Source organism: Centrocercus urophasianus, unplaced genomic scaffold (assembly GCF_019232065.1).
Source record: "Centrocercus urophasianus isolate 14NV4802_14NV808 unplaced genomic scaffold, USGS_Curo_1.0 seq_11, whole genome shotgun sequence".
NCBI lineage: Eukaryota > Metazoa > Chordata > Aves > Galliformes > Phasianidae > Centrocercus > Centrocercus urophasianus.
In genome coordinates this window covers 43275763-43303730 of record NW_024884253.1, presented here as the reverse complement: position 1 = coordinate 43303730, position 27968 = coordinate 43275763, and the positions used below count along the sequence as shown (strand labels likewise).

The 27968-nt window shown below is 45.3% G+C and overlaps 1 protein-coding gene across 1 annotated transcript; it reads right to left on the bottom strand.

Annotated features, from left to right (window-relative positions):
- Positions 1-16: 16 nt before the first annotated feature.
- LOC122171450 lies at positions 17-26988 on the bottom strand. The gene is made up of 2 exons (XM_042839056.1): positions 25402-26988; positions 17-179 (listed from the first exon to the last, which is right to left on the bottom strand). The coding sequence occupies exons 1-2, from the start codon at positions 26986-26988 to the stop codon at positions 174-176; spliced, it is 1593 nt and encodes a 530-aa protein (XP_042694990.1). The 3' UTR covers positions 17-173.
- Between the last annotated feature and the right edge of the window lie 980 nt (positions 26989-27968).

Here is a 27968-nt window from a genome sequence, read left to right as displayed (position 1 = left end):
GCCCTCAAGACGAGTCTCCCTTGCTCCATATCCTACATGCTACTCTCACAGCCTCCTCCACTGGATGCAGGCACGGCTGGGCACACCAGCCTGTGAAGTGCTGCAAGAGCTGGAGAGAACATGGTTGAATTTCCTTGGCACAATAAGTCTTACTGGAACTTCATCTGAGTTGATCAGACCTAGAATAAACACCACAGGTGCAGAGAACCAAGGGCAAGGCAAGATCTAGAGTATGAGGGGTATTTCTGCTGGGTGGAGAGCACTGCCTACCTGGAGGTTCAGGACAGTGAAGAAGTCTTGAAATCTTCAAATCTTGAAGATTTGAAAATCCCAACATCAACATGCAGGTAGACAGTAGTCGAGCCTGCAGCACACACCTAACTTCAGCAGAACAGCTCTAACCACAATTTCATCATAGACTGACCACTGAGAACTTAAGAAAATCTCTAATTAATTTGAGAAGGAGGCTTTAGGAATAAGGGCAGGAGCTATGCTTATACCATCATTGCAGCAAAGGCAATTCCAAATTCTAGTAAAAGTAAAGTTTACAGAGACAGGATTTCTCTCTTCAAGTGCCCAGAAATTTTTCTGAAGATTTCCCTAGGCCTTGAAACTGCATGCGAAAGTTTACCACTGCCCCTCAAGATATTCTATAGTTTGCAGTCTTTATGGAAGATTAACTCAGCCCCTTGCTTGTTTGGGTAAGCATAACTGAGGCCAGACCAAATGCTTTCATTTATTACATTCAAGCACTGTAAGTAAAGCTCTATACTTCTGTATGTCCTACTCTCTTCTTGCCATATACACCCTCTAAACACTGGTCAAGCCAGTGGTAAATGTGGCTGATGTAGGACTTGACTTAAGCCTATAGCTCAAGCTGGATCTTCTGCATATATGCTACCCAACACGCTATTAAAATAAAATCCATGTTAAACTTGGGGGTCAAGCTCAGGTGCATCACCTCCTCCGGCACACAGCCTCTAGCCACTTTGCTTTCTGTAATGGAAGCGGACTTCTATGGTCTTCAGACTTGCTGCTGGTTGGATTCTCACTTGGGAAAAGAGGCACTGTAATTTACAAGCAAAACCGGATTTGAAAGCTGCTCTCAATTACTACACAGCACACAACTGCCCACCCAACACTGTATAATCACAGGGTATACAACCCAGACTGCGGCCAGCAAAACCATCCCCTAAACCTTCGGGAGGATGAAGGAGGGCACCAGACCGAAGGCCAGCAGACCTGCTGCACCACCTCTAATGGAGTCCTACAATGGGAATGGGACACATGCATGCAATTTTAGACCGTTTGTTCCACTAGGAGCTGATTTGCTCTACACTAGCTTCTACTCAAACTGACAGTAACATTGATTTAGGAGTGACCAAAAGGAAGAGCAACTCCCCAGCCTGAGCCTCCTCTAACTACATGTGCCCAGCCCCAAATACTTGAAGGTATGCATAGCCAGGTACCTCCTTCTCATGCTTTTGTTCTCACAGACAGAAAGTGGATCCTGCCAGGTACTGCAGGGACTGCTACAAGCCACCAATTGCCAACAGATTCCTCAGCCCCAATGGAGACAGACTACAGTTATCTTGTACACATCCATGCAATTATTTTTATTTATTTATATTAACAAAAGGAAACACAGAGATGAGGAGTCCCTGGGAAAGAGGCTGCAAGGTCTGAGGAGCCTTGCACAGTCTGGCAGCCCTGCCCACAACACTCCAGCTGATACAAAAGCCTTTGCTTCCACTGCCCTGAGGACAACTTCATTTATTTTTCTTTAAAGCTGGAAAATAGGTCACTCATTTCTCTTACCTCTATCAAACCTCAGGTAGCAGAAAGAGGGTGAATTTACCCATAACTGTACGAAAGCAAGCACACAAAGAAGTTTTGCCTTCTGGCAGAGGGCAGATGACAGACCAGTTCTCCTTCATACAAGGCCTTAGCTGTTCCAGCAGCAGCCTTGATCCAAACGCCATGGACCACCTCATCCTGGGTGCAGAGGTGTGGTCTGCCGTGCCTTTGCAGACAAGATACCTTCCCTGGGACTCCACTGGTGCTCTCACCTCCTCCCTAGAAAAGACAGCCACCTGGGCAGCTGCCCCCAGGCTGTGCTGGGAAGAACCCAGCACAGAGCAGCCAACAGTTCCTGCTGCAGCAATGCTATACCACAGCCACCTTGGCCCTGAGTAGTACACAGAGTTCAGGTCAGGAATGGAGGTGGGAAGGAGCAGCTCTGAACACACGAATCTGCCATCCACTCCTCCCAAGTGGACACCCCATAGGTTAAGCTGAATAAATAATTTCACTCATACTTCTCACTCAGGTCCTTTATCCACTTCCAGCAGGCACTCTGAGCACATTCTGTAGGAGTCTTCACATATGAAAAAAAAAAAAAAGAGGGAAAAAAAAAACAAAAACAAGCAACACAACGCTCCCTCCTGAGCTTAAAAAGGGAAGAGCTTTTCTTGGCCAGGACCATGCAGGTACATTTGAATGCAAACTTAACTCTTTAAAGATGGTGTCAAAATTTGAACGAGGAGAAAAACTAACTGGCTACATTCTTCATGAGTCTGCAATTTGTCCAATAATCTCCCGGTGAGAAGAAACACCAAAATACAAGCATTGCTAAAATCCGGCTGTTTTGTTTGTGAGTTAAGATCCTATCAGCTGTACATGAACAAAGATTAGCATCTTGAATTGCAGTCATATCTGAAGATTTTAAAGACTCATAAGAATGCAGACTACAGTGGGATAACTGGAAGATTGTCATTAACTGTCAGAATTTGAAAAATGGGCCTTTTCTGCAAATTTGACTCGCAACCCCAACAGAAGTAGGCCCACACTACTTTATTTAAAGTTAATTTACACTACAGTTTGAATAGCACCTGCCCTTGGGTATGTTCCAGAGGAACGTCTCCCTTTTCACAAAGCCAGGCTAACACCCATTGTAAAACTTCCAGAGGCACATTAGATGTCTGTTCTCCCCCCAGCAATTTCACCCTTAGAAGTAGAAGGAACGCTGCCAGTTACAGCCTGTGCTGAGGAAACATGAGTTATAATTTACCCTGGGAAAATTGCTGAACTGGGAGCTTCTGGTGTGGCATAGGTCTTGCCTTCGCAATCCAATGGTTCTTTTGATTCAGAGAGGCTTTGAAAGGGTGGTGATGAAAAACATAGCCTCACCCTTTGAATCAGCCAGCTGCCTGCTTTCCTTTGCACTTTTAAAATTTGTTTTATTAATTTGCCTGGGAGCAGAAAGAGATAATACTGACCCATATGGAGAAGATGCATTTTTGGACATATCAACAGAATATTATCTACTTCAGACTGAACAAGCAGCCAACAGAAAGAACCACCTTCATATAGCCTGAAGAATTTTATATCTGGAATCACCTTAAGAAAAAAAAAAAGCGCCTCTGTTAGCTCTTCCTGCCATATGAGAGGGACAAATCCTAAGAATCCAATAAAACTGTTTCTATGAAACGCTGTAATGCACTTGAGCTCTAAGCACTCTCCAGATGTTTCTTGCAGCAACAAATAATAAAATATTCTCAGTCTGAATTGTAATTTTGAAGACACTGTGTCCACTCAGTAATTATGAGACTAGACAATATAACAGACAGATAGCTTCATCTATAACCTCACAGCAGGAAAAAAGGACACAAAAGAGCTTTAAGACAATACCTTTGTAATTATCTAATTTACAATTAAGATGTCAACAAAATTGCAAGTTTGACAGTTAGAGTTCAAGCTAGTACAGAATTTGAAATACCATGGAAAACTGCAATGCTACATTATACATCCTTCACTCCAGGAAGGATGAAATGCAACACTATAGCCAAAAAGAATCAGCCTTCAGGAATCCTCTGTTGTCACAGGCTTTTCCTTCTCTCTATCGCCCATTTCCCCTCCCAATGCTGACCTAAGCAAAGCGGTGGTGCCACCTCAAAAAAAAAAAAAGGTTCTCTACCGAAAACCTGTCAGAGTGGTAAAGACCAAGAGGGTGAAGGAAATGATAAAGACCAAACTTACTGAAACAACAAGCTTTTCGGAAGTCCTGGTTAATGCAGAGTGCAACAAGGAGAGTTTAGTCAGCTCTAAAATGATCCCATGCATTTCCAGGTCTGGCTAAAAGTTTCTCTCTTCTCTTGTAACTCTCATTAAAATTATCAGCCTACATATTTCATAATAAGCAGGAGAATGAAAAAGTCCAAGCACTATCATGAGAGAAATCGCCTTATTTATCATTAGCTATTTCAAAACACATGTAGGTTACTTAATACCTTGGGACAGGCGGCATAACAGCACACAGGTGCTGGGAGAGAAATCAGGCTTATGTTGAAGGCACATATACAAAGTGACAGAAGATGGTTGAGGTATCTCAGGAGCAATCCTAGCAAGCTATGGACGCACCACTGCATACAGGAGCTGAGTAAACAGCCCTCAGCCACCCAGATACTTTCCTACCCCTGCTCCATACCGAAACTCGGATGCTCTCTGGATCTTAAAGCCGTCATAGGAGGAGGTATTGCTTTGAGGCAACTAGTGGAAAGGGGCTGAAGTCCTCAATTAAACTTAAAAGGCTTCATTAATGCAGTACTTTTTAGTTTGCTTCTACCCCTTTTCTATTTTGTTTTGTTTCAGTTTTTTTTTTTTTTTTTAAGTTTTCTTAAACATCGGAAAAACACTTAGGGATGAAAAGAGAAAAAGAATGGTATCCACACAACTGTGAGGTCAAGCAGTGACTTTTTTGCATGGTATGAAGGGCAGGATTTGAGAAGAGGAGAACACAGGATCCTGCTCTAGGAGAAGAGAAGCGTGCTTGGCAAGACGGCAAACATATGGCATAGGAACAAAGCATACTTTAGATTTGGTTCATTTGATTCCATTATGTGTAAAAGATATCTTTGGATCCAAGGCTAAGAAATACAATTCTGATTATTATTGTTTTCAGACCTGTAGGGATTCCTCCAAGTAGTCATAGTAGCTCATACGATAAAAACACTCATTTGCCAGCTAATTTTAGTGCATTTTGCCCACAAGGGTGGATTAACCACAAATCTATATAACCATGTGCTGTATGCACGCTGAAGCCACCACTGCTATCACCAACTTCATGAAGCAGCAGCTGACTAACTAGTTTTAGACAGAATGGTTTCTGTTAACTAGCTCAAAAACTCACAATTTCATACTAAAAGACTTTGCTTGGTCTGACATGCAATAGACCACACACACATCCTCAGAATATCAGGAAAAGTGTCATATAATATTCATAAGCTTTGCATGGGCTGTTTCTGAGTCTAGTTTTGTGCTTTGGTTATTACTAAACATATGAAGTGCCAGTGCTTGGACAGCAAAATAACTGAATATGTCAAAAGAAGCATTAGAGACCATATCTGTCACTCAGCAAAAAATATCTACCTTAACTTTCTCTAGCTATTTGCTTTTAACATTTCTAACATATAACATGCATTTCAAATTGACAAGCAAGAAATAAAGACACATTAGCAAACTCATGCTAAAGACACGTATACCATGACACAGAAGCCAGCAATACTTCTGTATTCTTCCAAATGACCAAATGAGACAATTCTGAGACAGCTAGAAAGAAAAAGGGCAACAGGCAGCTTTATGAAGAAAATAAAAGCCAAGCTTATATTACACAAAGTTGCTTCATTTTTAAAACAGAAGCTACATCAGACAACCTAAGGGCATGCACTGCCACTGGCAAGAACTGAATCAACCCCATGTGGAAAGAGTTCAGGTATGAAATTTCTCTTTTTGGTTGGTTATTCTGTAACTGAGTTCTTGGAGAAGCTGGCCGTTGCCAAGAGGTTAGTTAGCATAATTTAACCACTGCTGAGGCAGTAAGCTTAAGTGAAACTGTCCTCATTCAAAACAACATCTGAAAAAATCTTTTATCTGCCTGGGGGGAAGACATCACCTAACAAGAGCCACAGAAATCAAATCCAGTGAGCATCTTGAGCGGTAATAACCAGTGGTACGAACTAGTAAGACCATGCTAACAAGGGGACACATCCTCTATAAACAGCTCAGGTCCAAAATTAACCGTTCTGAACTACACCTGGCTTTTGCAACAGACAAAAAAAATACTTCAGAGAAGGATCAAGCCACAAGGACTGGGCAGGACATATTTAGGAGAACAGTTTGAGTACATAATAATTACATGCTTAGAAGACATGATAATTTAAGATCTGATACCATTTTTTTCCACACAGAGGAATTCATTGACAGACCACTGCTTCAAAGGCACTTCCATATCAGACGCCAATTTGTCAGATTCCCCCTCTGCTGCCATCTGTCACACGGCAACAACACGCGTTATGTAGACACTGGGATATTGGTGGGAAGATTCAACATCTACTGCCACAGCACCAACATCCGCCTCAGATGTCACAGGCCAACATCTTAAAATAGGCATTACTTTCTCAGCAGCCCTCATACATCAAAATTTGTTTGATTTCCAAACAAATCTAACTGACTTAATATAGCGAAGTCAGTTTAACTTCCAAGGGGAAAAAAAATGGGTTAAAAAATATTTTCTACACAAAGTAGGCAGGAATGGAATCCTACTTCTACCTAAAACAAAACAACCAAAACCAAAACAAACAAAACCACAAAAAGAAAAAAGAAAAAAAAAAGAAAGAGCAAACCACACAACAAACAATGATTTTGAGACACTGTCCCTTATTTACCAAGGAGACACCACTGGAGGCTTTTCCCAGGCACACAGGGAACAAGACATTGCATGCTATGGAGAATGCTCAAATCAAATGCACCATGCAGCGGGCTCCCAACACTTAGGCTGTTCTTCACAAAAGTACTGCCTTACTGTGAATAAAAATAAAAACAAAACCACTAACTTCCAACAGACACCTGAGAAGTGGAAGGAAGCATCACAGGAGGAATACTTAACAGCTCATGAAAGGACAGTCACATAGTAACACATCTCAAGGTGTTGAAAGAGCAGATCCAGATTAAATCTGGAGGATAACCCTCAAAGGATTTACTCTGGAAGTGGGCAGGCTTGGAGAAAAGGCCAGAAAGCCTAGGACCTGATGCGCTGCCCAACCTTTGTCCAGGAAGGTGGTACAGGACACCTGCAGCTCTGTCCCAAAATACTGGGCAGGAAAGCAGGGAGACTGCAGGGTCTCCAAGAGGCGAAAACAGAAGGCAATGGGGAAGCCAAGCGTGTGCTGGGAGTGGGAGAAGCAAGACAAAGCTTCCCTTGTTGGGGCAACAGAGCCCTGCCAGAAGAGAAAAGGGTAGGCTGGAGGAGGAGGCATTTAATTTGCAAGAGTGTGGAGAAGGGTGGTGAAACACAAAAAACATTCAATCTTTGCTTTGGTCTCTTCCACAGAACAAAAGTTTGCCTTCAGGAACAGCTGAATTGTAATGAGTAAGAGCACTTAGAGCAAACAGGAAAAGTTTCAGAAGACCTGTGATGAGCATGTAGCAGAGGGGGCAGAAATTAACTTCAACAATTCCTAAATGATGGATTTGTCTCATGGCTGTCATCTTAAATCCCATTATATACATATCCACGCTGAACACTTGATTTCTGCTGAGTGGTGCCCTGGAGCTGCACAACTGAGGGGGATGAGTTAGGGGAAGGAGCGGAGTGGAAGGATGGGATCTCTTTGTGTTTATCAGAAACACTTGTGTTATCAGAAACACAGCAGGATTTCCATCCATGCTGCCTCATAGAGGGAACAGGGCTGCAGCCCAGGAGCCAACAAGCAGCGAGGGTATGTGTGTGCCTTACTTCACATATTTGAAAGCTGTGTGGAATGAGGTGTGGCAGTGGAATTCATAAATCCAGTCCTAGCTGGAAACAGTGGCGGGTTGCCAACCACGCCATAAAGGTCCTGTCATCTCAGCTCCAAGTAACGTCCTCAGGATCCCAATGTTTTCTCAGACTGAGGTGTGCCACAGCTGCAGAAAAGAGTTATAGTGCAGTCACAAAGTGCAATACCTACCCTATTCCCTTAAACAAAACCTCACCAGGATGAACCTGACAAAGGGTTCAATACCATTGTAGCTTCACCAAGAACAGCACTCCTGCCAACAGTAACTTCACCTGACCGCAAGCCGGTCTGGACGTTTCCATGAAGCTGAAACAGAAGTAACTGGTGATGGGTACCCAGTAGCAAGGATGGAGGCCCACCTTGTGTGACCAAGACAACGCAAACTGCAAGTGATATCAGTGGGACTACAAAACCCAGAAGAAATCAGAATGTGTGCCTAAGCTGTTAAATTAGAAGAGATTTTCAAAACACAGAAAGGAAATGCAAGACAGACAAACTCTACTGCACAGATCAGAATCAATGATGACTACTATTTTTTATAAAGAGTCTAATAACACAGTACAAACAAATTCCTCTCTTCTGAATCCTGGCACCATTTGGTATCTTCAATTCAAAAAAACAACAAATCAAAACCCAAACAACTGCACGCCTTTTTTCTTCCTCCCCTTCTTCTCGCTCTTTTGCCATGCTGACGCTTGTTTGCATTATGTCTATTTTGAGCTAAATTAAGTAGGAGCAGCAGAGCTTTGATTCAGTAGTAGCAATAAATGGGGTTAGCCTGGCATTGATCTGTGTAAAGGGCCAAAGCTGGGACTGCCAGCAGCAAAACGTGGTCAGTGAACTCTGCAGTGCAAGTGACCCTGCAGCTGAATTCTTAGCCCTGATTACAACAGAAATAGACTTGCTTTCCTGAACAAAGAGTATTTCAGACAGCAGATTAGCAAGCGAAAGTGCACTTATAACAGAGGATTGAGGAAATGGAACAAAAATAAGAACCACCACACGCTTCCAAATATTTTAGATAGCTCCTAAACAGTGCAAAACAAATGCACACCTTGCTTTGCATTTTAGTTATTCCAGCCAGCACTAGGCCTGAATGCTAAGGAAGATAGTTTATTGCGTATCAGCTGAACAGCTTCAGCAATAAGTAGGCAGCACAAAAGATGAGGAAAAGCCATGTTAAGGACAGCATACTGGAGAAGTCAGAACATCTGCCTAGCAATCCTACAGAAAGGGAAGTCATGCTAACTACAAGAGGCAAGGCATAAATCATGCTTCAAATTCAGACAGCAAATTTATATACAACCAGAATTTCACAATCCTTAGGAACACAGATCAAATCTGCTAGCTCGCAGATGTCTGGGTGTCTGTACTGTTGTGCAATGCAAAAGAGGGAGAGAATATCAGTATGTCCAGTCTCCTAACTACGAAGTTTAATCAGTGCATTCACAATGCGGAACAAAGCGCCTTGTTTGAGCTGCAGACTCCCCAGTCTTAAGCCAACCAGGGTAGGTCCAGGTCCCTGGACAGGGATCCATCCCACTTAGGTCAGGAAGCAGCAGAACTGACTGCTGCCCCATAGGGACCCCAGCTCCTGCAGCAGAGTGAGGAAAGTGGGGACTCACAGATCATCCCACTTCCTCTTCTAACCAACTTCTATTCCATGTTTCACCATGAATGCTCATTAACACAAGCATTTTCTTAGAACAAGCAGTACAAAATACTGAGTCTAATCTACTGCCTGCCCACAGCAGGAGGTTGGAATTGGATGATCTTTAAGGTCATTTCCAACTGAAGCCATTCTGTAATTCTATGAAATCCTTATGAAAGCCCATAAAAGCTTTCATCTCATTTCTCCCAGAAAATCCCTCTGTGGATTTCTGTTGCTTGATTTAAGTAGCAAGGTGGGGGGCATGGAGGAAAGAGAGGGTGGTTCTAAGAATCTGCTGGTGCACTGACAGTCTGAATAAAAAAACAAGGCAGAAATCTGTCAGATTGTGCCCTGTGTTTTAAATGCCACTCTTCTGCCCTGCTGCTCTTTATGGGCTGACTGCAGCCTTTGCTGGGGTTTGTGGCAGCTGCAGTGCCCGAGCACGGGACATGCGGTTGTCACAATGACTGGGAACTTGCTGACTGATTTATGGGAACTTACAAAACCACAAAACCAGAAGATATTTGTATTCACTCATATCCTGAGTGCTCCTTTCACCTCTCATTGAACAGCTCCCATGCAAGTCAGTGAAAGTTTCTGTATAGTTCAAAAGTCACTCTCGGCAGACTTAAAGCATCACACCGCAGTGCCCAGACCGAGCAGCTTGAGGCCAGCGTGCCCACACTCGTAACAGCAACTCCAAATTAAGCCATCATCTTAACTGGGTAATGGTTATTGAGACATCTCAAATGGATCAGCTCATTATTAAAAAAAAGGCAATTACGGTAAATTAGACTTCTCACCAGAACAACAGCCTAAGCTTTAAATTTGCTACGATACATGCCTGACCACCCTTTTTAAATGAGGATAGCTGAGGGCTCCGACTCACCATCACTCAGCAAACAGCTGTGCAATTTGGGACGGCTCCTTCTCACCGCTCCTCTCCCTGGGGTCACTGCCCTGGGGCAGTGCCGGCAGAGCTGACCACGTGCCCGTGCCTCGTGCATGCCCCGTCACCAGCTGGGCAGCCCAGTGCCCATCCCCAGCGACAAGGGCAGCCCCATAAAATCCGCTGACCAGGGCTTGGTGCAGCTGCTGAAGCCCAGGTACGTTCTGCTGACTCTGCAAGGGAGCAAAAGCCTTCTGCAAAGGAGGGCAGCCGAGGGCAGCAGCATCAAGCTAAGATTTGCCAGGGCTTGCCTGCCAGAGGACAGAGTCTGGAGTTTTAACCATTTTTGGCACATTCCACATTCAGTATTTTCAGAAGCTTTCGAGGATGTTTATGAAACAACTGCAAGGTAGGCAACTAAATTCACAGCGGTACAAAGAATTCCTTCCCACATTCCTCTCCCATGCTCTACAGTCGAAATAAATGAAGATGTAGTTTACGTTTCTGTAATTACAGTTTGTTAAAAGCAGAACAGGTTGTTAAGTTATGGTAAGGAGCCCAGGAGCTCATACCCTGCTTTGAATGCCGCAGCGGTGTAGATTTCGCTGAATAAAAAAGGCTGGCCAAAACCAGAGGGAATTTGCGCTCTGGTATTGTTCAGCATAAACCAATTTACCTTTAAAGCAATCATGTTAACCAAAGCGATCAATTAGAAAACGATCTTATGAGAGCAATGTCAATGCACAGCACACTGCCAAGTTTCAGTTATTTAATACCAAATACCACAAGGGTAATACTGCTCGCTTGTTTTATGACGTTGTCGTACAATCCATCTTCTGCCGTTTGCTTTTAATCCTGCTTTTCCCCCATTAAATACTTACAGTATTTATACAGCCTTGTAAAACTCCAGTACAAAAGAATAAGCAACAAGAACTTTCCCCCATACATTACTTCCCAACTTAATTATGTAATGCAATGTGAAAGGTTTATGTACACCAGCTGGATCTCATTACAGCTCCGTTTCTTTCTTTTTAAAGTGTACTTTATCTGGAATACTGAAGTCACTAAGAATTTCACTTAAATATGTTGAACTGGTGCACACAGTGCTGCAGGACTCCAACTCATTAAACAGGCTCACAGCAAGTCAGGCATGTGGATGCTTATTTTGGAATTTTAAAATGCACCAGGTACAGGTAAATATTTGAAGCTAAGTCAGGATTAAGTGATTCAGCCTCATTCAACCTTCCCTTCCTCAGCATCACAGCAGACTGAGGAATGCTCTGCCATGTACAAGAGGAATCAGGAAAGTCAGAAAGGAAAAGTTTCAGGAGACCATTGGTATCACACTCTTACTAAGAGTCAGGCAGGTGCCAGCCCTATAAACTGAACAAATGCCTCAAACAAGCAGAATTTCAGTGCTGTGAAGAATGTGTCGTAAGACCATCAATGAGGTTGCTAAATGCCAAGCTGAACCCAGGTAAGTTTGTTGTGCACTTCACGAACCTTCACAGAATGGTTTGGGTTGGGAGGGACCTCAAAGCCGACCCAGTTCTGCCCCGTGCTGTGGGCAGGGTTGCCATCCAGCAGCTCAGCAGCCCATAGACCCATCCAACCTGGCCTTGAGTGCCTCCAGGGATGAGGCACCACCGCTTCTCTGAACTTCGGTCTTTTGGTACCACCGACTGAGAGATTCCTGTTCAGTCGTGAGGCAAGAGTTGTGGTTTAATAAATAGAGAGAACAAAACCAAGCATAAAAAATAAAAATAAAAAACCCTGTGCAGTGATTTTATTTTTGTTGTATATTTGACTGTAATTACTGCCTTAAGTAGTTTAATTGTCTGGCATCTCTTCAAGTGCCTTGCCTGTGGGGAGGGGAGGCAGGCCAGTTTATGGTTTGTTATTAATGAACAAAGCACAAACAAGTTTACCTTGTCTGCAATCAACATTCCCATCAAAACAGATTGAGAAGAAAATGCAAAGGGTCCGTTCATCCCACAGACTGAACGCTATTGTGTTAATATCTGATCTTTTCATTACGAATGTCATTTATACCTCAGAGGGAAATTGGTGTTTTTATAACACCCACATGAGAAGCACCTGAGACCACCACAAGCATGCCCTCCCTGCCCATTTCCCAGTCTCCGCAGACACCTGCTCCTGGTCACTGGCCTAGGGATGGGAGCACTGGAACAGACAGCCCCAGGCTCCAGCCCTGAATGACCTCCCTCACGTACACTCAAGGTGAGAATACAGGATGTGCACACAGGCAAAATGAGTTCTGATGTTTGCAAGCAAAACTGTGGGGCCTTTTACAACTGCTGTGGAATGACACGCATCCAGCCCTTCTCAGCTGGAAATAATTTTTGCCTGGAGTGGAAACAGAGTGGAAGGAAAACAAGAATGAGTGGCAAAAAGAAGCCTGTGCAGGACAGAATAAAGTATAGCCCCCCTGCTTCATTAAGAAATGATCAGGCACAAGAAGCCATCAGTAAAAGTCAGAGAAGTTATATTGAGGAGATGGTAAAGCCAGGAGGATAGAGAAGCAAATCGCTATTTTTCAGGGCAAGTAAAAACCATGAAGACAACAAATTTGGTCATTAGTCTTGCTTTTCCACTTAAATTGGTGCAAGAGCCCACTGCTTTTAGCTTACATCCTGCTTCCAGCCCAGCAGGACACCCTGATGGCAGTGTGGTGGGGGCAGAGTCACAGCCAGCTCATCACAGGGGAGCTCACTGCTGGTGACAGAGGCAGCTCCTCCTCTCAGCCTCGCTGCCAGCAAAGGTGACAATTAGTGTCATTCGTGCTGGACTCCTCTGCCAGGAGGGAGGACACTCTACTAGGATCCCAACTGACACTGCTACCTTTCATGTAAATCACAAGAAAACTGCTTTAAGAGTCAAAGAATGGGTTGGGTTGGAAGGGACCCATCCAGTCTCTCCCACCTCCATGGGCAGGGCTGCCACCCAGCAGCTCACACCTTACCACCTTCTGAGTAAATAATTTGTACCTAATATCTAACCTAAATCTCCCCTCTTCTAGTTGAAAGCCATTCCCCTTGTCCTATCATTCTCAGACCATATAAGAAGCTGGACTCTCTCTTGTTTAAAAGTTCCCTTCATGAAATGGAAAGCTGCAATGAGGACTCCTTGAAGCCTTCTCCTGTGCAAGCTGAACAAATGCAGCTCCCTCAGCCTTTCTTCATGGAAGAGGTGCTCCATCCCTTTGATGATCTTCATGGCCCTGGTGCTCTTTTGGACTCGCTTCAACAGCTCCACATCCTTCTTGTGCTGGGGGCCCCAGGACTGGATGCACTGCTCCAGCTGGGGCCTCAGGAGGGCAAAGAACAGCTAACAATTTCCCATTATCATTGCTGAGGACTTCCTTCCCCACCCTGCTTTGGGCTAAAATTGCTGATGATACTGATTAACATCTCTTATCAGCTTTCTCAGTCACCTCCAGCACTTCTATCCCTAGCTCCTGAAGCACAACCTCACACCTAGGTGATGGTCACACTGGCTGCAGGGAGGTTCTGTGTTGTGATGGCTATTTCTTGTGGGCTTCATTTTCCCCACAGCAAAACACAGCTTTTATTCAAATTGCTCAACAAAAACAACATATTCAACAGTGCCTCCAAAACAATGCTGCTGATTTGCAGCAATGCTCAAGGCATCTGCCTGCCATGGGTAAGCAGAGCAGATAAACTCCTCTCCTTGAATAAAGTTATAATGCAGCACATGGTTGTGCATCTTGTTACAGTTACACGTATAAAGCACAGAAGCAGATGCTGTAAATACTGTTCTGAGGTCTTCTACTCATCGAGATGCACAAGCAGAAACTTGATAGAGGAGAGATCTGAAAAGAGACTGTATAAAAGTTTAAAATAGGTTTAAGAAAAATGGACTGCTGTATGATAGCAGCTTAACTACTTCTAAAGAATTACTTGCTGAAAGCCAGCATCCAGCCATCCACCAACAGAACCAACAAGAAATTCCTGCCTTCTTGGAGCTAGGACCCTGCAATTGTTTATTTAGGGGCAAAACCAACATGTTTTGATTAAGCACATCACTGAAGCATTTAAAGCTGTGATACGCAACATGAACTGACTGCACAATGAGAACGCAGGCATTAACATACAGAACAGAGCAGTATAGACAAGTAATTTTGGATGCACATAGCCATTTATCACAGGGACTAAACAATGCTAGCATTTCACTAGAAAACCACAAGCCAGATAGGCACAAGAGAAGCAGGGCCACAGCCCATACGTTGCATCCTATTCTTGCATCCCTCTGGGGACCCACATGCTCCCACCTCATTGCTGGAACCAGTTTGGGTGGGGGAAAGCTTTCTTTAGAGGAGAAAACCCACTGGAGTTCTCTTGAGGAATTATATGAAGAAGCTTAAAGACTAATGGGGTACGTCACCAGCACACAGTGCTTTGATCAAAACCCTGTTTGCCCGACTTCCTCACTGAACTTTAATAAGATGTGAATGAGAGATTGATCTGGACACTTCAGTTTACAAGGAGTATTTCAAGGAGCTTGACGAAACTCGTTTATTGGCCATTAGGAATAAAAGCAAGCACAATGCTTCCACGTTGCGCTACCACAGTGCTGACAGCAGATCCCTTTTGGGATACATACCCAAGAACCAGCACTTACTGTAAAACAGAACTCTAAAGGCAACCACTACTTTAAACACAACTTTTTTTAAGGTTAAGGAAAAAAAAATCTTCAGGTTTTGATTTCCATAAGAGGCAGTAATACAGTGTACTCAATTTAAGTCACACTCAGCTTCTTGTAACTAACTTGGAAATTGAAGAACACCAAGATTTTTCCCCCTCTACTCTACTTCTACATTTTCCTCTAGCATTTCTACTTTAAATAAAGCAAACCATTCTTCATTGCCACTCCCTGGCTCTATCTTTTCCTTGATCAAATCTTGCTTCACTGCCCTCTATACATGTTATGTAGTATTAGGAAGGAAAAATTTTTTAATCCAAATTTCCTCCTCTAGTTGTAGCCCCAGTTTGGAGACATTATTTCCCACCTTTTGAACCCATCCAACGGACTCAGTGGATGTACACTGGCATACAGAAATGAAATCTAGTCCATACCTGACAGGTTACAATAAGGTAGGTGGTAATGGTTTCTCACCTTCTCATCCTTATTCCTCAGTTCCATCTCTTTTCCTTGCCCCCAGATTCTGCCCCACAGCCTAGCTGGACCCATTATTTAACTCTACTTGCTTACTCCTGGGTAGGTTGGAGCACTCACCTCTGCTCTCCTCCCCCTCTCAGGTAACAATTATATCACACCAGTGCCATTAAAGTGAATAAAAAGTTTTCAGACCATGTGTTTGATTTGGAGCTTTTTGTTTTCTATAAACAGTAGGGGAAAAAAATGAGAATGCTTTAGGGTTTCTCTACAATACTTGTTTATGTTTCTGGAGGAAAACCCTCAGGGGGCTCAGGCTGCCTGCTGCTGGTGCCCCATGTCCCCAGGGCAGGGCTCCTCGGTCACTGCTCAAACAGCAGCACGGAAGGAATTTTTGTTTGCTCTGCTTTCTCCTTTATAAAGAATGTGGACATGGGCCCCGTGAAATCTAATCTACTACTATATATATCCATGTATAGAGAAAAAGAGAGAGCACATGTTTTATAGTATTACAGTACATAATTTAAATATATTTGTATTATTTATGCTATGTACAAGTATGTTTCATATATATAAGAATGTAAATACATATGTTTATATATAAATATAAATATTTATATAATAAAAAGTGTATTTCACGAACACATACGTCACTCTGAAAGTAATGCTTCCTATTTATTTCCACAGAAACTACAACAGATACATACACTGCAATAACACTATTTGATGGAAAAAAACTCTCAGCTACAAAACGCTCTTTCTCAACACAGTCACGACCATTTGTTATGCTTTGTCTTCAGTGATGAACAAGAGTCTACATGCCATGCTCATAAAAATTTGCTCCAGTGGAGGTGACACCCACTGTCACTGTTGCCACAGCCGAAACGTAGCACCCACCACCTTGCTGTGCTCACAGCCACTGGTTGGTCTCCATAAGCACTCAACAAGCATCAACAAATAGGTGCCATTTCTTCCACATGAAGAAGTTCAATGACACATCTTTGCTTCATATGCACTTCCACATCAGATGCCATTCTGTCAGACTGCCCCTCTGCTGCCATCTGTCACATGGCAACAACACGAAACTGAATACTGAATCAACCTCAACTGTCACACCTTCAACTGCTGATTTCTTTCTGAGTGTTTCTAGTATGCTTCAAAAGTGGCAGGGAATAGTCAGTGGGAGCAGGAGGTGATCATCCCCCTGTACTCATCACTGGTGAGGCTGCACCTCGAGTACTGCGTTCAGTTTTTGGGTCTCTCACTACAAAAAGACATAGAGGCTCTGGAGGGGCCAACACCAACATTCACCTCTGCCTTTGTGGTCCAGCATCAAAGAATAGGAGGCATTACTTCCAGAGAAGCTCTTGTATATGATATTAAATATTTACGAATTTACGTATACGAAATATACATCAGCCACTTCTACCTTGGACAAATCATGGATTTGATCTGATGCCTTACTACCTCTCTATAACACAACTAACATGCAGCCTCCATTCACGCTACATGACTGCAGCAGTCACTGCTGTATCACTACCCCACACCATGATTGAGCCTGCTATTATTATTCATCATCCTGCATAGATCTATCAGCAGTCTGCAAGTGAATATGCTACACTGAGGAAAACCGATTGGTTAAAACTCCCCTTCTGAGGAATCCTTCTCTATCAAATACCATAGCAAACTTAAAAAACAACCAAACAAACAAACAAAAAAACAAACAAAAAAAAAGCATTCATTTCTCTTCCACTACACCATATAGATACTCTTGGCCATTCACATCTCAGTGTAGTGCCACTTGTGTTTACCAATGCAATGCATTAGAATGCAATTCACACTACATTTAATATTATCTGAGTCACCACATTTAAGCTTAATTCATATTTTAACAACTCTGTACTGGTTAAAATGAGCATAGCTGTTACTTGATGCTTTGGGGCATGCCTCACTTCTGGCACTTCCCTACAACCTAAAAGGAAGGGAGTAGCTTGTGTCCAGAAGTCCTTTCAGAGGAAACACTGGTATCCAGGTCCTGCTTAAGCAGCAGCAAGAAGACCTGCAATGTTTTCTCTGAAAGCAGCTGACAGATGCAGGTGCATTTCAACAATGCTTTAAATAAATAAATGGTAACCTGCAAGGACTTCCAGAGATAGAAACAGAAATCAGGTCATTTTGGAAGTGCATCAAATGCACTAAACAAGGCAGGCAGAACCCTGCTTTGAGTTAAAGTTGTGTCCATGTCATAAAAGTCAAACCTTCACATAGGGGTTTGGAGAGGGAACAGTTTCCCAAGCCAATTTTCCAGACTTGTTTTGTTTTGTTTTTTTAAGACACCTAAACCATGGCTGAAGAATACATGTTCCAAGACTTCACATTTTTCAAATCTTATTCCCACCACCATCAGTCTGTTCTACGGAGACCACACAGCTTTGCACCATTCCCTCTGCCTGCAAGGACAGGTGCTTTTCTAGCCCTCACAGTCCTGGAATTTGCCAATTACTGTGATTTTTTGTGTCACCCATTTATATGTATTTTTAGAAAGACAAGGTAATTCTTCTGAGAAGCTGCATTTTCAGAGATATAGTCAGCAAAATGTATGCTTCAGCACTGCGAAGTTAAAAGCCAACAGAAAGTATACAGATACTAACAGGCTTCTTTACTAAGCAGTTACTTCCCAAAAACCCACACGCTTTCAGCATCTCTTTACTTCTTCCTACTAAAATGCACTTACAACAGTTGAGTAAAATGTGAACCAGGTCCAGACTGGATGCAGGGACAGTTCCATTAACTGGTGATACAATTACAGAAAAAAGGCAACACGCTTCCACACCAACTTGATAAAAGCCTAGAGAAAGTATAATCTCCCAAACACAGCAAACATGGTCTGCATTAATTTCCTAGCTATCTACTGTGATATCCAAGACAAAGACTAAAGGAACAATGCACAAGTTTGTTTTGTGAGTGTAAAATAGGAGCTCACACTGACGAGGTGGGCATGGGCTTCACAGCTAGTAACTCAAACTCAGAGCAAGGGGTCAGGACTATGGTACTGGACCTTAACAGAATCATGGAATCATTAAGATTGGAAAAGACCACTAAGATCATCCAGTCCAACCATCAGCCCATCACCACCATGCCCACTGACCACGTCCCTCAGTGCCACACACACAGTTCTTGAACACCTCCAGGGACAGTGACTCCTCCACCTCCCTGGGCAGCCTGTGCCAGTGCCTCATCACTCTGTGGAGAAATTTCTCCTAATACCCAATCTGAACCTCCCCTGGTGCACCTTGAGACCATTACTGCTCTCCTATTGCTGTTACCTGAGTGAAGAAACTGAAACATACCTCATCATAACCTCCTTTCAGGGAGTTGCACAGAGCAATAAGGTCTTCCTGAGCCTCCTCCAGGCTGAACAATCCCAGTTCCCTTAGCTGCTCCCCATGAGACTTGTGCTCCATAACCTTCATAGCACCATCACCCTTCTCTGAATGTCTTTCTCGTAGTGAAGGACCCAAAAACTGAACACAGTACTCGAGGTGCAGCCTGACCAGTGCTGAGTACTCCCTCTGATTATTCCCTGCCACTTTTGAAGCATACCAGAAACACACAGAAAGAAATCTACAGCAGTAAAAGCAGCATATGCATACGCATCCATTACACACACAAATACATATCTCTATACATGTGCACTTAGAAACAACTCAGGGTTCAGCTCAAGGGTACTGAAAAATCTCCAGGTACTGAAAAATCTCAAGGGTACTTGAAATTTCTCCAGAAATCCTTAATTTTAAACACAGAAACGGACACATACACACAAAAGAGGAGCTTAAAATACAGCAGCGTTTTAGAGAAGTCATTCATTTATGCACTATGCTTCTGGCAGAGAGATGCAAAAGTAGCAACAGCATACACAGGTGCCAATTTACAGGGCAGCCCAGGAGCTCCGCCCTTTCATTAGAGATCCCAAATGCAACACTTGCAACTTCACAGCCTCCCACTCCCCATATAAAAAACAGCAGAACTCAAATAAATGACAGCATCACCAGACACTGGTGTGTATGCTTAAGGAGGAAGGATGGAGATGGAGTACTGTGCTAGAACTGAAATGATCTGTCCCAGCTACAGAAGAGTACAGACACATGCAATCAGTAAGCATATCAATTAATGAAGAATTTACTGGAAATGTACATGCTGCATCTGCGTGCTCTAACTTTATTTCCTAAATTAAAAATGGCACTAAGAACAGATCAAAGCACTTGTCCTCATTAGGGATTAAGTCCCTAGCAAGTTTGAAGGTTTTCAGATCAACTCACTAAAATTGGCTGAGTGCAAAAGCACGTGAATTTCTAAAAGCCTGGAAGAGCCATTTTTCTACGTGGATAATCCCAAAATAACAACGAGAGCAGACTTCAATCTCATGTCTTTCAACGTTACTTTCAGATCAAGGTATTGTGAGAAGTTGCAATCCCTTCCCTCCTCCCCCCTTAAATGCCTGAGAGGGGCTTACAAAGCATTCCCTGAAAATGTGATTATATATTTTGACTATCACAACATTAATAAATCTCTTCTACATCAGATAGAACGCAGTCACTAACACTTGTCCCTTCAATCCAAAATACGATAAAAAATTATCTTCCACGTACATATTTGGCTACATGCCCTCAATAATTTCCTTCGAAAAACAGGATGCTTTTATTGCTTCAGAAACAGAAAAGCAAAATAATAAGGAAAAAAAAAAAAAAAAAAAAAAAAAAAAAAAAAAAAAAGGACACTAGGAAAGGGATGAACAGAAGGGCTTCGAAAGTGACTGAAAATCTACAACATTGCTAATTAGGTTCCAGCTTCTAACACAATAGTGGGTGTACCATGGTCTGTTATCAAGTTTATAGCCAAGGGCACAAGACAATACAACCCCACATTCAATTTAATTACAGCCTATGGCTTGTGCAGTAGTGGTGTGTTTCAAAGGGTTTAAGCACTCGTTTATTTCTACACCACACATGAAATAAGGCAGCTCGCTGTCACACAGACTCACCAATTAGACCAAACAGTTTCTGATCTCTTGCTCTCTAGCAGGAGAGCAGTGGGCAATGGGAAATCTTTTACAGGATAATCATGGAAGACTTTCCTGTTAGAAAAAAACAACTGCTGCCTTTAAGTTTGTGCAGTTCCCCTTTGATGCTCACAGAGGAAGAGTACCGACTTACTCATTTGGGGTTCTATAGAGTTCCAGAAGTGTCAAAATACAGCAGTGCTTCAATGACACTGTCTTCCCTCTAATTGTATGTAAAAGGTCATCTTCGTTTGACTTACATGAAATGGATAATCTCTGGCACTCCTCTCACCCAAAGCTGGACTAGGCAAGTTTCTGACTACTTCACGTGATGTAAATAACTAAACGGAGTCCAACTTCTAAAAAGTAAAAACTTTATAAAAACTTACATGCTGCTGGTAGAAAACACCACCTGAAACAGGTACATACACCACACCAATGCAACTAAGTTGATACAGCAACTGTATTTGACTCCAAAATCCAAATTCTACATGTGTGCAACAAAATGCCATTCTCACATCTAAGAAATTCACCCCAGGTCACCTTGGAGCACATCTTGCCCTCCCTACCAGCTGCCTCAAGTGGAAGAGAAGAAGGAGCAGCTCCCATCCTGCACTCCAATGCACACACAGCCCCCAGAGCCTACGGAGGCCACTGAGCTTCTTCTCTGTTCTGCTTCTCATTCCCTGCACTCATCTCCTACTTAACCTCAGGTTGGTTACAAGGATCATAGTTTAGGATATCCTTCCACTTTCAAAACAACAAAACAGCTCTGTTCAATGGCTGGTCTTTAGAAAAATTCACAGTTACGAACAGCATGGATTGTACATTGAATAAACAATAGCCAAGGTTTTGCTATGGAGACTGTTAAGGACATCAGATTTAGGGACAATATGTGCTTCATCTGCCTCCCCTCCCCCAGATTTAAGAGCAGCTTTGATGACCAGCAGCTATAACACATCCTTTCTGCAACTGTCTTCCTACATATGTAACTCTACTAGAAGAAACTTTTTCCTTTCAAGAAAAAAATAAAAATCAACCAAGAAACAAACAGCCTCAAAGGCAGGTACAATGTTACATTCCTTTTATCCTCACTTATAGATTTTAACAGTGTTTCTTTTAGAACAGACACGAAGTACATCTTGCAAGCTCTGCTAATCTACCAATGAAAGGGGATGGCACTAACACCACTATAGTGGTGTAACCAAAACTAACCTGGAAAGCTAAATAAACAGATGCACTCTCAGAAGAATTAACAAGGCATTTTGCAATCAGCAGTCTCAGTAGCTGCTGTATTTTAAGCCGCTGAGACAGGAATATTGGTCCACCTATTATCCACACAGAAATAAAGCCTAGCTTCCTAACACTGCTAAGTATTCCTGATGCTTTCTGATCCTAAGTATTCCTGATGCTTTCTGAAGAGTTCTCCTATACTGCACACATGGAAAGCTCCCGGTGATGACTCTTGGCAGAGCACTGTAACAGCTTATGCAGAACAGGAGCCTCTATTGTGGCAGTTTTTGGAAACGTGGGACATCCTCACACCAAAGGTAAAGATTGTCAGCCACTGCTAAGAGAAAAACGTAATGAAGAGAGCTAGACTAATTTATTAATTGCTTTGATTTGCTGCCATTTGTGATTTCTGTCTAATTATTTCATCATGTAATACTATTCTGCCTTCTTTTGAGAAACCTGCAGTCAGTACAAGATTTCTGGGTCTGGTCAAAGAAAGCCCTTCAAAGAAAGTGTAAGGCAGTGAAAAAAATCAAAAGAAAACAAAAAAAAACAGCACAGCAAAAAAAAACCAGCAAAAAAACACCGAAGCACTCCCCAGAACACCCAAGACAAAAGCACACGGGCCACGCTTGTGACATCCTCTGAACATCTGGTCATTTAAGAGCTGATAAACTCTCCACAAGCTGTCAGACACCGAGTTACAGACCAACATGACAGGAGAATACTGAAGTGACCCGCGACTCCGTTCACCCACAGCGGAAGCTGAACTATTTCCTTAGACCTATTTTTGGGAATTACTACTGTAGGAAGCTCAGCATGTACCAGGCCTATAAATCTCAACAGCTACCACCACATTGCAGCATCAAAAGCTTAAACTTCAGCTATTGTTCATCTTTCAGTACCATGAGAGATGAACAACAGCCAAATTACATCCCTCTGTCATCAACTTGAGCTGAAACACTGCTGTCAGTGGCAAGAAAATTGCTACACTTCAGAGCAAACAAGGACTGAAAAGCAAGTTGTGCCAAGATGGCACAGTGTGCTTAAAGCACGCTGCATAATGCAGCTCTCACGGCTGCAACCTAAGGATCGAGACAATCATTCAAAGCATCTTTTCCAATTCTGAAGGAGGCTCCTGCAAATCAAGTGTTAACAACTCATCCCGGGGCTGAAACTTAAAGAACACAGCAGCCACGATAAAAAAGAGCAAAAGCAGCATCTCTGCTCAGATTGTTTGAAGCTCATACTCAGAGCAAATTCAATGCCTCCAAGTTTAGTGCCTTTGCTTAACCTTTTCCGTACCTCAAGGTATTAATGCTGTAAGAATGCATACGCTTGCACACAGCTAAACCCACTCCGATGTCTGCTCATCACACTGCCACTCATTAAGCAGGGCGTTACACCAGGCTGTGGGACAGCAGTGTGCAACCCCTGGAAGGATAGCTGCCAACACAACCAACTTCAGGGAATCAGTGATATTTGTCAACAGCAGAATTTAGCACCACATGGCTTGATAAGATGCATTCAGTAAAAGGGCCCGGAAAGTCTTTGTTTATAATGAAGCAACCTCGATTAGAGAGCCGAGGCATTTCCTGGGGATTAATGACCAGCTGGGAGAGCCGATGACTGGAGGCCGTGCCGCGGGCCATTAACCCCAGCCAGCCATTAATTTCCCCAGGAAATGCCTTGAGTCCCAACCAGTGTAACTAGTATAAAAGGTAGATGGAAAGAAAAAGTTCAGCATGAACATTTACCCAAGGAAACTATTCCGCAGACAAGATTTTGTTACATCCCAGAAGAAGCACGTAAGTTGAAACAAGCTAAAAATGACACACAAGAATTGGTGATTAAGAAAAAAACAAACCTTCCCTCTCCTCTAGACTTAAATTAATGAGTTTTGTAGCAAAGGAGAGATTTAGCTACAGAAGTGGCTGGGTACCTTGTTTAGCTCATTATATTGTGAACGGAGATGAACATTTCCATATAATTACTTCTGAAGCCCACACTGTCTCCTAGCCTCGCTGACTGCTCATTTTCCTCCCCGCTGCAGTTATAAGAAAACAGCACATAGCTGTGCACGCCGCCACCTGTTTGAGATACTTCTCTCCTCCTCCCAGTCACAGAACCATAGAATAACTTGAGTCACCAGCCACTAATGAGACTCACTAGTGCCCAAAAACACAGCTACACAACAAATGGATCCCTCCTCACATGAGCTGGGTGTGTTGTTCAGAGAGGTGCGGGCCAGGCTGTAGACCCAATGCCCTTGCTGTACAGTTTGAGGGTGCATGATGCTCTCTCCATTGGGTCCTGTGGTCCCTGTGTGCAAGACCTTCCTGAACACTGGACCGTGCTGAGAGTTTCAAAATTACTCTCTAGGTTGTTAAAAGCAAGTAAATGAGGAGCGTGGGGTTAAAACTCAGCCACAAGCTTTAGCTGATACCTGAAATAATGAGCTAGAACAAAAGCTCTGTCTGCACACAGCCAAGCCTCCGAGCCATTCACAGACACCAGGAGATCAAACCCCACTGACTAGGTCAAAGAACACACCAAAAAGGAGGGGGCATCGGTATTCTAAAGACCACAGATGCTTATGCAGGCATCCCCGGCCTCTCCCCTAGCCAGCCCTAAGGTGGCTGAGGAGCTGCAGGCACTCGGTGGGGTCACTCCGTCCAGAACTGGTATTTCCACTTGGGAGCAGCTCAGGCATGTCGGAGAGCTGTGCTCACCCACAGCGGGCTGCGACTGACCGCTGTTATTGGGTATTGCAGGGGTGGGAGTCACATAGGGCAGTGAGCAATGAGGTTACGGCCTGAAACATGAGATTGTATGGGGCATGACGTTGGTGCCAAGATCTTATAGACAAAGCTGGAATGACTTCCAAACTTAAAGCAAAGGGTAAAAGTGTAGCAAGGTTCCAATTGAAGCCGAGTGTGCCAAGTTAGCTCCTGTGACCAAAAACCCAAAGACAGGGTAGTGCAGGGGCCAGGCAGCAGGTGGTGGGCGTGCAGGCAGAACTGGGCCTGGTTCTGCAGCTCAGCTCCACCTAATTGTGAGCTGCTGTATATTTCGCCACTATGGCAACTAATGCAACTCAAGTCAATTTGCTTCATAAAAAAAAAAAAAAAAAAAAAAAAAAAAAAGAAAAAAAAAAAGGAGGATCACTGCCAGGAAACAGAGCTATTTTAAATAAACAAATACAAGATGAATGCAATTGCCATATTAACCCTCTTGTTAACTTCTGAAGTTTAAAATTACACCCTCATTACTAGTGTGTAATTGAGTATTCTCCTGGCTGTTTCCTGCATCTGAGGTTATTCAAATAGTTCATTAGCACATCAAGAACACCACACACACTAATGATATCAGACGCCCTTATCTACTACTTTGGCCCGACTTTCAGAACTCATAACTCGCATCTTCCGCAAAAAGGAGGGAGGAGAAAAAATAAGGAGGGAAAGAAAGAAAAACAGAGGGGGAAGGGGGGCAAGCAGCAGGCTGCACGGGACAGGGTCACCAGCTTGCCTTTTTCTTTTTTTTTTTTTTTTTTTTTTTTCCTCCTTTTTCCGGTTACCTGTGTGGGGGAAACAAGAGCAGGTGATACTACAGTGGGTGAGGTGGTGCTTCTGTGCCCGTTGGCTTCGGGCAGGAGGTGAGGCAGGGGGTCATGTTTCACTGAGACCACCACCACGGCAGGCACGGCGGCGGCGTCTGGGGGCTCGGCGGGGCGGCGGCACAGTCTTTTGGGGGAGGCTGAGGACCCGCAGGCCTCACCGCCGGCCGCGGCCCCTGCTGGGAACACTGCCTCGTAGAGGGCTCGTTTGGCCGGGGCCACCGCGGCTGCTTCCGCCTTCACTGGCGCGGCGTCACCGTCTTTGGGCAGCACGTACGGGTTGGCGGTGGGCGGCCGGGGCCTCGGCCCACCGTTGAGGGCAGCGGAAGCATAGCAGGTCCCGCCAGCGGGGTGGTGGAGGAGGTGGTGGTGGTGGTGGTGGTGATGGGGAGGGGGGTGGTGATGGGGCGGCGGTGGCCCCCCCAGCTTGGTGCCTATGCCGGCGATGCTGTTGAGGGTGGCAATGGAGACGGCGCCGATGCAGTGATTGGTGTAGGTCTTGGAGAGCTTGGCCGCCTTGGAGAGCATCTGCATGCGGGTGCCCAACAGGTTCTTGCCGATGGCCTTGTTCTCGTACCAGGTGACGTCGCCCTCGCTGCAGTGGTCCCGCGGGCGCTGGAAAAAGGCTTTGCACAGGGGGTTGCGCTTGGAGAGGTACTTGACGAAGCTGGCGTAGGGGCAGAACTCAGTGCCAGTCTCGTACATGCGGGGCAGGTTCTCCTCGTCACTGCTCTCCGCCCGCTTCTTGCTCCAGGAGGACGAGCGCGACTTGTGGTAGGGCCCCAGTGCTTTGAAGTAGACGAACTTGCGGCCATCCTCGTCCACCGCCAGCCCGAAGGAGTCCTCCTCCAGCTCCCGCTGGTTCTCCCGGCCCCGCGTGCAGAAGTACATGCAGGTCTCAAACCAGACCTTGTTGAGGAGCCCGAAGGGGCTCTGCGTGCTGAAGACGCTGCAGGTGTAGAGCTTGCGGAGGTCGGCGCGCGTGATGGCCTGCTTCTGCACCACCGGCCCCGCACCCTGCTCCTCCAGCTTGCGGATGACGGCAGCCAGCGTCAGGTTGGCGGCACGCAGCTCGGGGTCCTTGGTGAGGTCGAGGGTGCGGCAGTAGGGCGGCTCGTTGAGGTAGCGGTTGAGGGAACTGCGGATGCTGATGAGGGACGACTTGGAATAGAGCTGTCCGCTCTTGGAGCGTGCCTCGGCGTAGAAGGAGCGCAACACCCGGCACAGCGCCCCCTTGTCCATGGTCTCGAAGTCCGGGCTCTGCGCCTTCTCGCTCAGGTACTCGCGGAAGATGCGCACGGCGTAGCGGGTGGCCAGCCGCGTGTTCTCGCTCAGCCGCGCCCGCTCGGGCCGCTGCAGCAGCAGGGCCGCCTCCAGCTCCGCGTCCTCCGCCGCCCCCCCGGGGCCGCCGCCGCCGCCCCCCGGGGCCGTCGCCGCGGCTCCCCCCGGGGCTGCCCCGACGCCGCTGCTGCCGCCGCCGCTCGGCGTACGGCCCGGGGCGGGCGGCATGGGCTCGGGCTCCTCCTCGCCGTCCCAGTCCAGACCCATCTCCTCTTCCTCCTCCTCCTCCTCCTCCTCCTCCTCCTCGTCCAGCAGCAGCCCCCCATCGGCTCCGTCCTCCTCCTCCTCGTCCCCCGTTATCTGCACCTCCTGGATCTCATCCTCCTCCTCGCCCTCCTCCTCCTCTCCAGCGCTGCAGTAGCGGTGCGGCCGGGGGGCTCCTCTCCCACGGCCCGGCGGCCGCTCCCCCGCGCCGTACCCGCCTCCCCCGCCGCCGCCGCCGCCGCCGCCGCCACCGCCGCTCCACTCGCCGCCGCCGCCGCTGCCAGGCATTCTCGCCATATTGCCGTCTCCCTGCCAGTCCTCGGGCAGGGCGCATGCGCTATATTGGACCGCAGCGCTGGAGCGCTTTTGTGTTTAATGACCTTCAGCTACCGGGAGGCAAAGCCGGGCTCTTAAAGGGGCCGCGCTCCCAGTGGCGGCGGCGGGGAACGGACGGGGCGGGACGGGAGAGGCTGGGAGAGAGCGGGGCTGCGGGGAGCGCGCGCCGCACCGCGCCGCGCCGCTGAGCTCGAGGCCGGCCAGTCCACAGAAGGGAACGGGAGCGGGAAGAGTCCGCGTCTGCCCGTCCCGCTTGTTTTTCGCTCTGTCACTTAACACTGACTCAAAGCTTCCGAGAGCTCTCGAAGAGGGGGACCCGATGCCGAAAACGCGGAGCAGAAAGGCCGCTAAACGGCAGGAGCTGCAACGGATGATCGTCGAGGTCCCTTCCAGCCCACGCCAAGCTATGAGTCTACGATTATATGATGCTATGATGCTGTGTCCCAAACGAGTTTTTCGGAGGAGCTCTAGTGACCCACCCAAGAAGACACAGAATTGCAGGGCTTGCAATGCGTGGATTTTCAATGGAGATCTTTTTCCTTTATTGCTCTAGTAAATGCAAAAAATGACACAATTGATATTAGCCTTCCAACCTGATTCTGTGCTAAGGTCATACACTTCCTCTCCCTCTCCCTCTCCCTCTCCCT